Source organism: Euphorbia lathyris, chromosome 8 (genome assembly GCF_963576675.1).
Source record: "Euphorbia lathyris chromosome 8, ddEupLath1.1, whole genome shotgun sequence".
NCBI lineage: Eukaryota > Viridiplantae > Streptophyta > Magnoliopsida > Malpighiales > Euphorbiaceae > Euphorbia > Euphorbia lathyris.
The window spans coordinates 6699786-6713517 of NC_088917.1; the positions used below are offsets into that span (position 1 = coordinate 6699786).

Below are 13732 nucleotides of genomic sequence, written 5' to 3' on the forward strand. Positions count from 1 at the left end.
AAATCTTGCGAGCCGAGTTAGCTTGACGTTTTTATTTCCTAAACTAATCAAAAGCACGGAAAATTAACTGAAAGTACGAGATTTATTTTTATTTCTTTATTTTATCAAAACACTTTATTTTTGTAATTAAACTTATTTATTTTATCCAAAATCAACCCGTAAATCACGCTAAAAGATAGGGGTAAAATGCCCCTATCAAACCTCCTCGGACTTTAAAGTTTTACTTGTCCTCAAGTAAAAGAAATCGAAAGACAAGGGATTGAGAAAATTAAGAAACAAACCGAAGGTTGGTTTTGCCAAGTGCGTGATTTCAAAGTTATGGTTTTATGCAAAGGTTTCGGTAAGTACCTACGCAAACAATTGAGTACGAACTTGTTTGAAACCTCCATGATCAAGATTAATAGGCAATATTAACGGGGTTTGATTATCTTTTGAGAATCCGATAGTACCTCACTAAGGGATTTCGCTCTTACGCTCAATTTTAGGTGGGTCGGTGTTTTAGCACTCTTCTTTGCACTTACTCGAGATCATGTTGAATTTGCATTTTCATCCGGGTTTTTCCTCCTAAAATATGGTTAGGCAACATTAAAAATGAACCCGTAGGGGGGGTTGTAATGTGGGTGGCTTCTTTAGTGGTTAGTTTAAAGAAACCCGAGCTCAAAAATACCGTTTTGTGATTGCACCATATTTTTGTTTATTTCGGCCTTGGCGAATTTTACAAAATATACTTCAAAATTGCTCGGGTGGAGCTTGAGAATGCCTTTTTATTTTTATCGGTATCCTTTGTTCTGATAGAGGCACAAAAACAATATTTTGACAACTTATGGTGCTCATTTGCCAAGGCCGTGACTTATTTCGGGTAATTCGGGTGCAACTTGATTATGTCGGTATTTGAACAAGAGGAAAAAGGGTTAAATGTTTAAAAGGGTGTTAACGAAAAGGTTGGTTAATAGGCTCGAAGGGGTTTCCTAATGTTCAATGAAAACGAGAAAAATAAATTAAGGAAAATTAGCCTACGTGGGTTCGGTTTATCATCTATTGCCTTTTTACCAAAAATAAGTGTACTTAACCCGGTATTGGATGCAAATTCTATGAGTCGAGTGAAGTCAAAGCTCTCGAAAAATTGTGAAAGAATTGGAGTTCTCGTACGAACTCCTTTAGGCTCAAAAATACCTCACAAAGATTCGGGTTCAAATTGTGTACTATCAAGTCTTCGCTAAATTCTCAACTATCCCGTTTTTATTGCCTTTTTAAAGTTTATTATGGAGATAACATTTGGGTTAAGACTCAATGCCTTAGTTTAGTACTAACCTAAGCTTTGCACAAATTCCTTAATTTCAAAACCAAGACTAAAATTCCTTAATTAGGTCATCCCCTTGTGTCGACGTCTTTTATTTTTGATGACAAATAACGGAACTTTAATTAATTTCCGAAGGAGGGATAGCGTGTTGGGAAAAATTTGAAAGATTCAATAAAGTAGTTTAATTATTTTTGTATTTATTTTATTTTTATTTATGTTTTTGTTAGTGCAAAACAAACGTTAAGTGCGGGATTGCACGACCCTCCGCGTTATTTAAAGTGACGCCTATTCCAAGGGCGTCGTAAAAAGAAATTAAAACAAAAACAAAAAATAAAGGTAATGAAGGAAAAGGAGACCCTTAGTGGTCAGGGGCCCTACGCGAGGCGTACCCAGGGGGGCGCCCCGCGTAGGGCGGCGTCACTACAAAAAAAAGGGTCTATCACGACACATTTTTAGCAACGTTTTTCAACATGTGTCTCCATATTTATAAATTTAGCCACGCTTTTGTGAATGTGTCGGCCTTTACTGCCAACTAATGACACTTTTTATTATTCGATGGTATTTTGGAAAAAATAACTACGCTTTTAAAAAAAACATCGGTATTTTTTTTAGGTGAAAGACGGTTTAAAATTTGCATCGTAAATAAGTGTCTCGATATTTTGGCATTAGAATATAATTTTATTCTTTACCCGTATTTTAAAAAAATCAACCACACTTTTTCATTTGTGTCGTTTTTTATAATAATTTAATAACATTTTTTTATTTGTATTGGTATTTTTAAAAATTTAACTAGACACTTGAAAAAAAAAATGTCGGTATTTATTAACTTCAAGACGATTTAGAATTTATGTAGTGGAAAAATATCTCAATATTTTTAATTTTATTTTGTGGGTTCAAATAAAATTATTTGCATTAATAATAATGATGATTTAAACTAAAAAAAATGATTAGTAAAAAAATAAATTAATCATAATGATTTAAAATAAATAATAAAAAATAAAATGAAACACTATAACACAGATAACAACGAGAGATATATTATAGTCTTATGTCCATATATTTGCACTATATAGGTTTCAAAAAGATAAAAAGATAAGTGATTTCTTAAAAAAAAAAAAAGATAATTGATATTGAAGACATTTAAAAAATAGCCAAATTGAAAACCGTTTCTGCTAATTAATGGAATCAAAGACCACCATTTATGGTTTTCAGTTTTGGAGGTAAACTTCCCGCTCACAATTTCGAAAATTGAAACAAGGAAAAAAAGAGAATTCTACAAGGAAATAAATTTGCAGCGAAATTGATATTGAGAATTTCATTTATTCTCTAAAACCTAGAACGTATTTTCTTCTTCTGTCGAGAATTTGCTTTATCTTCATCACAATCGTCTGAGGAACTAGGTAAGCTATTCAATTCTTTGTTTTGATAATTTAATTACTCTCTTTTTCACCTTTACAAAACAATCTCTGTTTTTTCAATTTCAATTATTCTCTCCAGAACCTAACAACCTAGATTCAAATCCGCCTCTTTCTTTGCAGCGCAGAGAATTTTTTTTTTGTCTGATCGAGCCAGGTATGCAATTCAAATTTTTGTTCTTAATTTTCTATTTCCACTGTTGATTAATTGGATTATAATTTCATCATTTTCAGTTGTTCTCTTTCTCCAAATATGAATATGTCATCGTAAGAAAGTTTTGTTCTTGGATTCTTTCATCTCTTTCTGATTGTTGACTTGGTAAGTTGGGTTTGAATTATAGGTACTTGATTTTTGGTCTTCCCCTTGCATAAGAACACAGTGAAAAAGGGGCATAGAAGAGCAAGACCCTTCTTCAAGCTCATGATAAGTATGCAGAGCATTATAATTTAGCACGTGTCTTTTGTTCCATATATATGTGTAATGGTTGGGTTTTCTGCTATGGTTTGATACTGAGAAGGGCAAGAATTTGGAAAATTCTATTCTAGTTTAACAATTTAATTGATTTACATTTCATCAGTTTAGGTATTTAATTAATTTGATAATTTATTTTACCCATTTGACAGAGAAATTTGCATTCTTCTGTAAGGCTGCAAAAGACATGGTACAGGTATGTTATTTTGGACAGTCATTCTTTTTATGGAGTTTTAGGGTTTTTGGTATGGGAAATGAGTTTCTATGTCCTACATTCACTATTCCTACTGGAGTTCTTCATTGTTAAACTAATTGATATGTATGTTATTGCAAAATTCCATGATTGTTAACTTTAATTACCTTATTGCTGGATTTAAATTGTAGTAAGTTTAAATAACTATGATTTTAGAACTTAATTGCAGAGTGTAATGAGAGGCTAATCTTGGATGTAGATCAAATCCTTCAGTTAATTTCAATCATACTAGGAATTTGAAACTTGGAATCAACTTCTTTGGCAACTTTAGTTGTTCTTAAGTATTTAAAAATATGTAGTGACTATTTCAAAAAGCAAACATCATCATGGGTTTAGATATAAATCTATGTATCATATCTATTTGGAATTGAGATGATTTGTATTTGATTTTCTTACAACAATACTAACTTGATTCTCTACATTATATAACAGAAAATTGACATTACATGGTGAATACAAAGACTTATAATGCTTTGTTTTAGCTTATGAGGTGTTAGTGTAATTGATCAATGTTTATTATCCACCAACAGGTTTGCCAATCAATCTCAGTACTTTAGGATCTCACATCTTTCTGTTTTAAAAGAAAGCCAGAGGAGTTGATTGACCGTATGAGTTTCAGAAAGTTGATTGCTACCTGCTCGCCTAAGTCCACCCCTCGTAATTCCCTTTTCTTTTTCTTCTTAAGATCGGAAAGGAAGCTAGCAATGAAGGGTCCATATCTAACGAGGCGAGGCTTTCCTATTTACAGCTCGAAATAAGTTCCCATGGGCAGGGTGCAATGGATGTGGTCGATCTAATCCAAGGAGCCCATAATGCTGTTTCCTTTGCCTCAAAACGCAGAAGTGGGATGACTCAAACACAGGCCACTTCCACTAAGCACTGGAAACCGCCACCAGCAGATTACTATAAGTTAAATTGTGATGCTGCTCACCCACTAACCGGAGGATGCAGTGCTGCGGGCTTCATTGTTCGTGACAATCTGGGTAAAGTTCTCATGAGCGGTGGCTGCCCACTTGGTTTCTGCTGGTCTCCTCTACAAGCTGAACTACTATCTATCCTGAATGGCTTAATTTTCTCGAGTGAATGCGGGTTCTGACGGTTAATTGTTGCAACTGATTGTAAGAATGCTATTGAGGACATCAATCGTGCTTCTGACCTCAGCTACACTGATGTGATCACCCAAGCAATACGGAAGGAAACCGCAAAATTTGAAACAGTAATCTTCGAATATGAAAGCAGACTGCAGAACATGGCTGCACATGAATTGGCCCAAGGGAGCTTGACCCTCTCATTTCCGCAAATTTTATTTGAATCTGTACCCATTTCTATTCAAGCATGTACTACACATGGAGTTTGTTTTTTGTAATGAAATTTGCCTTTGTTATAAAAAAAAAAACATATTTAATGGATTTTTATTAGCCAAATGTAGACATATTTTTAATTAAATATCTTCATTTTGAAGATGCTTTTAAATTAAAGTGTCGCCGTATTTAAGTTGCTATCAATATTTTCGAAAGGAAATAACGACATAACAAAAAATTATGTGTCGGTCACTTTGCGGCGCTTTTTCAGAACGTAGTGGAAATTTCTGAAATGGAAAATAAATAATATATAAAAAAATCACGACACTAAAAATGCAAGTGTTGGAAGCATGACGACGTTTATATATGGTATGTCGCCGGATTGAATTTACCCACACAAGCTTTTATGCGTCGTTATAATTAACGACACGCGATTTAATGACACTTACGACGACGCTTTAAAAAGCGTGGGTAAGCATTTAGGGACACCGAAAAGCGTCGTTAAACCTTAAATTTTAGCGTCGTAATAGACCATTTTTTTGTAGTGTGTTTTTATTGCTTTTGGAGTCAGAGACTCAAATACGCGGGGCGCAGGAACAGGGCGCCCCGTGTGTTCGAGTTTCTGGACATTGGGAGCCACGGAGAGGGACTCATACGCGGGGCGTAATAGGGGGTACGCCCTGCGTGCAAGGTGTCCTTTGCATTGTTTTGGGTCAGAGGCACAAAGACGTGGGGCGTGCGAAAAGGGACGCCCCGCGTATTACGTCGGATTATAATTGGGATTTGGCTTTCCGTGGCAGTGAAGCGAAATGAAGAAAACAGAAAAAAAATGAATGGATATATACAGGGTTTGAGAGCATCAAACCAGCGCTACATTTATAGTCGGAGTAACTCGACTTTCCTTGGTGATGCGTAAGCTTACGGTGGTGCGAGGAGTGTGGTTTCGCTGTGTTGTGGAAAGATGCCGCCGCGGTATATCTTTAGACGGTGGCCATTGACCCGGAGGGTTGCATTGTCGGGGCCTTGAATTTCAATTGCTCCGGAGGAGTGCACATTGATGACGGTGTATGGTTCCGACCACCGACTTTTTAATTTTTCGAGGAATAGCCGGAGGCGAGAGTTGTAGAGGAGAACTTGATCCCCCTTGTTGAACTCCCGAACTTGGATGTGCTTGTCGTGCCACCGTTTTGTACGTTCTTTGTAAAGTTTGGCATTTTCGTATGACCCTAAGCGAAGTTCATCAAGAGTATTGAGTTGGAGGAGGCGGTGTTCTCCTGTAGCCTGCATGTCAAAATTTAAAAATTTCAGCGCCCAATATGCTTTATGTTCTAATTCCATAGGCAAATGGCACGACTTTCCAAAAACTAGACGATAAGGGGACATCCCGATGGGCGTTTTAAACGCCGTGCGGTAAGCCCAAAGAGCATCATCGAGTTTCAAGCTCCAGTCTTTCCTAGAGGAGTTAACCATTTTTTCTAAAATGCGTTTTAGCTCTCGGTTAGAAACCTCAACTTGCCCACTAGTTTGCTGGTGGTAGGGTGTAGAGACTCGGTGTGCAACCCCATACTTAAGTAAGAGTTGATCAAATTGTCGGCTGCAAAAGTGGGAACCCACGTCGCTAATGATAGTTCGCGGGGTCCCGAACCGAGTGAAAATGTTTTTCTTTATAAATTTCCCTACCGCCTTAGAGTCGTTCGAAGGTAAGGCAACGACCTCTACCCATTTGGAGACATAGTCAACTGCTACAAGAATGTAAGCGTTGTTATGCGACTTAGGGAAAGGTCCCATGAAGTCTATCCCCCACACGTCAAAAAGTTCGCAGACTAGGATTCCTTGTTGGAGCATTTCATGTTTTCGGGAAATGTTTCCGCTCCTTTGACAAGCGTCACATGATTTGACGAAGTCTTGGGAATCTTTGGACAGAGTGGGCCAATAAAACCCACATTATAAGACTTTTGCCATAGTCCGACTAGGGCCAAAGTGGCCCCCCGACTCTTGGGTATGACACATATGTAGCACATGATTAACCTCTTCTTCCGGTATACACCTACGAATAATGTTATCGGTACAAGATTTGAACAGATAGGGTTCTTCCCAAAAATAGTGCTTAGCATCATGAAAGAATTTCTTACGCTGCTCATATGTAAGGTGCGGGGGAAGAATATTACCGGCTTTGTAGTTTGCCATATCGGCATACCAAGGTAAAGATGTTACCGCGTAGAGTGCTTCATCGGGAAAGGTCTCCTTAATCTCAATAGCTTCTGGAGATTCGCCTTGCTCGCCTTGTAAGCGAGAGAGATGGTCGGCCACAACATTTTCCACTCCTTTTTTATCTTTGATCTCGATGTCGAATTCTTGTAGGAGTAGGATCGACCGTATTAAGCGTGGTTTGGCGTCCTGCTTAGTCATCAAGTACTTGAGAGCTGCGTGGTCAGTGTATACGATAATTTTGGATAACACAAGATATGACCTAAATTTATCGAAAGCAAAAACAACGGCAAGCATCTCCTTTTCCGTGATGGAATAGTTTTGTTGGGCCTCATTGAGCGTTTTGCTCGCATAATAGATAGGGCGAAAGAGTTTATCCACCCGTTGGCCCAAACAAGCACCTACAGCCAAATCACTCGCATCACACATTAGTTCAAAGGGGAGGTTCCAATCGGGTTTCACCATGATAGGTGTATTAACTAGTTTTTCCTTTAGCGTATTAAATGCAAGTAAACATTCGGGGGAAAAACTAAATTCCGCATCCTTTGCAAGGAGTTGGGTCAAGGGGGTTGCTATCTTAGAGAAATCCTTGATGAATCGTCTATAGAACCCCGCATGACCCAAGAAACTCTGAATTCCCTTAACGTTGATTGGTGGAGGTAGTTTTTCAATTACCTCGATCTTGGCCGGATCGACCTCGATCCCCTCCTCGGACACCTTGTGTCCCAAAACAATTCAATCTTGAACCATAAATTGACATTTTTCCCAACTGAGCGCAAGGTTAGTGTCTTCGCAACGTTGGAGGACTTTATCAAGATTACCTAAACAAATCTCAAAGGACGACCCAAAAACAGAAAAATCGTCCATGAAGACTTCCATGAAATCCTCAATCATTTCGGAGAATATAGCTGTCATGCACCTTTGAAAGGTGGCGGGGGCGTTACAAAGCCCAAATGGCATCCGCCTATATGCAAATGTCCCATACGGGCAAGTAAATGTCATCTTTTCTTGATCCGAAGGATCAACGGGAATTTGCATATAACCGGACAAGCCATCGAGGGTGCAAAAGAATTTATGACCCGCCATTCTTTCCAACATTTGGTCGATGAATGGTAAGGGAAAATGATCTTTTCGGGTGGCTTCGTTAAGCTTTCTATAATCAATGCATACTCGCCACCCGGTTACTTTCCGTGTGGGGATTAATTCCCCCTGATCATTTTCCGTCACCGTTGTGCCCCCCTTTTTGGGAACACATTGGACCGGGCTAACCCATGGACTATCAGAGATAGGAAAGATTATACCTGCGTCGAGGAGTTTGATTACCTCGGCCTTCACTACCTCTTTCTTATTGGGGTTAAGCCGTCGTTGCGGCTGCACGGAGGGCTTGACTTTATCCTCCATAAAGATGCGGTGTGTGCAAATGGTGGGGCTGATCCCTTTTATATCGTGAATGGTCCACCCAAATACGCCTTTATGTTTTTGTAACACCACAATTAATGCTTCCTCCATTTCTGCTGTCAAAAGCGAAGAAATAACAACTGGTAAGAAATTAGGAGGTTGCAAAAATACGTATTTTAAATTAGGAGGCAAGGGTTTAAGTTCCAAAGTTGGAGGTTCCTCAAGAGAGGTCTTCGGCTTTGCTTTGCTGTCCCGGTCTAAACCCTCGAACCGGCTCCTTGCCAACAGACATTGTTCTATTTCGGATGAGTATTCGAATGGCTTGTTCAATGGCTCCTCATCCAAATGCTTAATACCATCTATTTCCGAAGAGGTTCCCGCAGAAGAGCTATCACAAAATTCTTCAACAAAAAGATCAATAGAGTCCAAAAAATTACAATCCGCTATGGTATTCGACGGAAATTTCATGGAGTTATACACGTTAAATTCTACCTCTTCGTCTTGCAACCGTAGGATGAGCTTACCTTCGTGGACATCAATGAGAGTCCTACCTGTTGCAAGGAATGGTCGTCCTAGGAGGATCGGTACAGAATCGTTTTCCGCCATATCGAGCACTACAAAATCGGTGGGGAAAATGAACTTGTCCACTTTCACTAAGACATCCTCCACAATTCCTTTTGGCCGGGCAATGGATCTATCGGCCAGCTGGAGCGTCATATTGGTAGGCTTAGGTTCTCCCAAGCCGAGCTTCCTAAATACAGATAAAGGCATTAGATTGATGCTAGCACCCAAATCACATAAAGCTCTCCTAAACTCAACATTACCAATCGTGCAAGGGATAGAAAAACTACCCAAATCCTTGAGTTTAGGTGGGAGTTTATTTGTTATAATCGCGGAGCATTCCTCCGTGAGCGCTACCGTCTCATTATAGTCCAACTTCCTCTTTTTGGCGAGGATTTCTTTAAGAAACTTCGCATATGTGGGCATTTGCTCCAATGCTTCCGCAAGTGGAATGTTAATGTGAAGTTTCTTAAAAAATTTCAAAAACTTGCTGTATTGGTGATCCAATTTTTCCTTTTTAAGTCGTTGTGGAAAAGGGAGCTTCGGTACGTAAGCTCCAATTGGATCACACACATGTTTATTTTTATCCAAGGAAGTCACAGGTTTTGGATCCGAACCAGGGTTGCTTACCACTTCCGGTTCATCACTTACATGTGGAGCGGGTGGAGTCGCTTTTGGAACTGGTGGTTCCAAACCCTTACATGTGGAGCGGGTGGAGTCGCTTTTGGTCTCGGGTTTTGTTCGGTGTTAATCGGGGGAGACCCATGTTGTCCCCCTTGTCGTTGGCGACTTAATTGGGCCACTTGTTGTCCCAAGTCCCTGCAAAATGCTTCATTGTTAGCAAGACGGGAAGATATTTCTTTAAGGAGATCAATTACCATTGCGTCTTGTGCATGAGGGAATTGGCCCAACCCTTGTTCCACAAATTTACCATGGAGTTCGGATGCGGGCTTCAACTCATCCCGCTTGTTATCATAAGATGGAATGTGTTGAGGCCTCCTTCTGTTATTATTATTGTTATGGTGGTGATAAGCATGCATGTTAGGATAGGAGTTATAATGAGAATTATACCTTTGTTGTCCCCCTCCATAACTTACGCTTTCGGCGTCACCAGCAAAAGGGCTTCCGGCTTGACAATCCTTACCTTGGTGGTCACCACCACAGTGAGAGCACACTAGGACTTGTGCTGAATTTTGGAGGCTCATTTGCGCCATTAAAGCGTCCAGCTTCTTATTCATTTCGATCATGAAGATTGTGGAAGCCTCGTCCTCTACGGCAAAGGTTTGATGTTGCGAGGGTCCGGCAAGCCGATCTTCTTGCCATTGGATGCTTTTCCTAGCTAATTCGTGAATGAGCTCATACGCCTCGCTTGCCGATTTGCGAAACAAATCCCCACCTGCGGCAGAATCAACGGTTGCACGATTAGTAGGTGTTAAACCATGATAAAAAGTACTTACTAGATCATGCTTAGGGATATCGTGATAGGGACAGCTTCGGAGCAACTTTCGGAACCTAGCCCAAGCTGAGTGGAGGGCCTCGTATCCAAGTTGCCGAAAGGAACTGATATCTTTTCTCAACTTAACCGTTTTAGAGGGCGAGAAGTAGTAAGATAGGAACTCCTTCTCGAGTTCCTTCCATGATGTGATCGATCCCGCCTCTAACGAGTGCAACCATTCCAGCGCCTGCCCTGTCAAAGAAAAAGGGAACAGTTTTAGTTGGACGGCCTCAACCGGAACATTGTTTTGCCGTGAAGTTTCGGCACACATAAGAAATTTATCAAGGTGTTCGTTAGGGTTTTCATGGGGTTCCCCTCCGAATTGACCGAGTTGTTGAATTAATTGGATCATGCTAGTCTTTATTTCAAATGTGTCGACCGGAATGGTGGGGGCAACGATTCCGTGGCGGATTTGAGGGCGATGTGGAGCAAGAATCTCCAACATCGAACGCGTGTCGTTGCCTTCACCATTACGGTCGTTATTCACGGGCTGTTCCGGCACCCTTTGGTTGATCTCGGGCTGGTTAGCTTCATTGTTGAGATTTTCCATTCTCTCTTTTCGAATCCTACAAAGAGTACGTTCAATTTCGAGATCAATAGAAATAAGAGAATCACTTTTCGATCGGGTGTGCATAAAGTAAAAAGAAGTATAAAAGGTTATCAACAAGAAAGAATAATGTTAGTCAAGGTATATATAAACAATTTATACAAAAAGAATGCTTAAACTAACAATGAAACGTTTTTGTCTAATATTGTAGGAGATTATAAATCCCCGGCAACGGCGCCAAAAACTTGATAGCGCGACGCCTAGTGGTAGAGTTTCTACGATGAAATGTATATATTATGAGTGCGGACTCTATATCTATGGATGTGATCTTTATAAATTGCTCTTAACTCTACTAGACGCTACGACTACTTAGGGGCAAGTGTACCCCGTCGTATCAAGTAATAATCCGGTTAAGACCGGGTATCGAATCCACGGGATTTATAATTACAAGTATTAGACGACTCGGTTTCGTATGTTATTTAAGCGGCGATTACTTTGGGGTAAAGTAAGACACAACTACACACTATCCCTAACTATTGGCGACACAGATTTGTGTAGCTAAAACCCTGTGAAGTGGGATGACTATCGATAAGTTATAACCACGATAAATAACGACTCTAAATGTATACGGATAATGATTTACTCTTGCAAAGACGACTAAGTGTAGTAGGACCGACCCGTGAAGCACTTAGACTACGTGATTCCTAGTCAAGGCGTGTCTAATGCGGGGGAATTAAAAACTAGGGCCCGTAAGTTCCGTGGCTTGTCAATTCCTACGGTTTCCGGTTTGTCACTTCCGGTAGGGCAACACCTATATAACTCCCTAAGGATAGCCCGAATGGCGTCGGAAATTGCGTTCTCCTACACAATAATCAATTATCAATATCAAAACAAGTAGCAAACACTAACACGTAAAGAGAAATAGAGATTATAAATCATGAAATTATAAATATGAAATGTATATAAATGGAATACAACCAAGCCTAGTACATAGGAAGAGTACAAGCTAATTAGCACATAAAAGGGGAGAATCCGCCCTTGAAACTAGCTAACCGGACTCAAAGCCGTCTCCTAGGTCGTGGAGATGGAACTCTCGAGCTTGGTGACGAATGGTGGAGCGGAGCTTCGATGGAATGCCGGAACAACCGAACAAGCTCTCGAGGTGGAGAGTTTAGCTACAAAAACTGAATCTATGCTACAACAATAATCAAAACAAGTATAGTTTGCTCTCTAGTGTGTAATTGTTTCTTCTTGGTGTCAAATGAAGTTCAAGAGCTTCCTATTTATAGACATCAAGCAAGGGCAATGTTGTAATTTCACAAAGTACAAGTATGGAGCAACATTATTTGGTGCAAAAATCCCATGATACGCCCCGCGTAAGGTGGTCTACGCCCCGCGTAAATGCCCATTCCGTCAGAAATCTCCTGCATGTGGACCAATTCCGTGTCTTGTTGTCTCAAGCACGCCCTGCGTAGCTAAAGTACGCCCCGCGTGTTTGAGTCTCTGAAGTTTTATTGCTTGAATGGGAGCTTTTACGCCGTGCGTAGCTGAAGTACGCCCCGCGTAAAAGAGTCTCTGAGTTATTATTATTGAGGAATTGCCTGGTACGCCTCGCGTGTATGGTTATACGCCCCGCGTACGAAGAGTTGACTCAGGGAGACAGTGCATTCTGACTTTCAGGATTAGGCCAATCATTTCCGACATGTGTCATACGCCCCGCGTATGCTGAGTCAATTCCACATGGCGCCTGCGGATAAGGCAATTATTGCTGACAACATGTTTCACGCCCCGCGTAAAGGATGATACGCCACGCGTATTTGAGTAGATTTTTGCTCCTAGCTCGTACCTGAAATACAAATCTTGCGAGCCGAGTTAGCTTGACGTTTTTATTTCCTAAACTAATCAAAAGCACGGAAAATTAACTGAAAGTACGAGATTTATTTTTATTTCTTTATTTTATCAAAACACTTTATTTTTGTAATTAAACTTATTTATTTTATCCAAAATCAACCCGTAAATCACGCTAAAAGATAGGGGTAAAATACCCCTATCAAGCGACAATGCCATTACGATTTTGGGGGCGATGCGGAGCAAGGATCTCCATCATCGAACGCGTATCATTGCCCCCGCGGATGTTGTTCACGTGCAGCCTTTGGTTTCCGTCGGGCTGGTTGACCTCGGCGTTGAGATTTGTCATCCTCTCTTTTCGAATCCTACAAAGAGTACGTTCTATTTCGAGATCAATAGGAATAAGAGGATCACTCCGAGATCGGGTATGCATAAAATAAGTGAATTAAAATATAATATTAACAAGAAAAGAATGTTGTTAGTAAAAGTATATATAAACAATTTATACAAAAAGAATGCTTAAACTAACAATAAAACGTTTTTGTCTAATATTGCAAGAAATTATAAATCCCCGGCAACGGCGCCAAAAACTTGATGCGTGTCATCTAGTAGCGTCGTTTTCTACGACGAAATATGTATATTGCGATGATTGTGATATGATTATGGATATGGTCTTTCTAAGTGCTTTGTTTCTACTAGATACCACTACGTAGGGGCAAGTGTACCCCGTCGCATCAAGTAATAATCCGGTTAAGACCAGGTATCGAATCCACGGGATTTATAACTACAAGTATTAAACGACTCGGTTTTATACGTTATTTAAGAGGTGAGTACTTTAAGGTTGGTGTGAGACACAACTACAAGCTACTACTAACTATGTGTGAGGCGAATTTATATAACGAAACTCTATGGAGTGATGTGAATGCGATAACTT

At 39.9% G+C, this 13732-nt stretch overlaps 1 protein-coding gene across 10 annotated transcripts; it reads left to right on the forward strand.

Moving 5' to 3' along the window:
* Positions 1 to 2450: 2450 nt before the first annotated feature.
* On the forward strand, positions 2451 to 4849 carry LOC136203152 (uncharacterized). 10 transcript variants are annotated; one of them, XR_010674718.1, is made up of 6 exons: positions 2451 to 2700; positions 2839 to 2872; positions 3057 to 3143; positions 3340 to 3383; positions 3971 to 4097; positions 4189 to 4849. XR_010674718.1 is itself a non-coding variant. In XM_065994234.1 (6 exons), the coding sequence occupies exons 4-6, from the start codon at positions 3137 to 3139 to the stop codon at positions 4534 to 4536; spliced, it is 462 nt and encodes a 153-aa protein (XP_065850306.1). In that variant the 5' UTR covers positions 2451 to 2700; positions 2798 to 2872; positions 2950 to 2982; positions 3057 to 3136; the 3' UTR covers positions 4537 to 4849. The 10 variants fall into 10 exon arrangements, 5 of the variants coding, with proteins under 5 accessions (XP_065850306.1, XP_065850304.1, XP_065850303.1 ...); XM_065994234.1 differs by lacking the exon at positions 3971 to 4097 and adding an exon at positions 2950 to 2982 and having other exon boundaries at positions 2798 to 2872; positions 4126 to 4849; XM_065994232.1 differs by lacking the exon at positions 3971 to 4097 and adding an exon at positions 2950 to 2982 and having other exon boundaries at positions 4126 to 4849.
* Positions 4850 to 13732: the final 8883 nt, after the last annotated feature.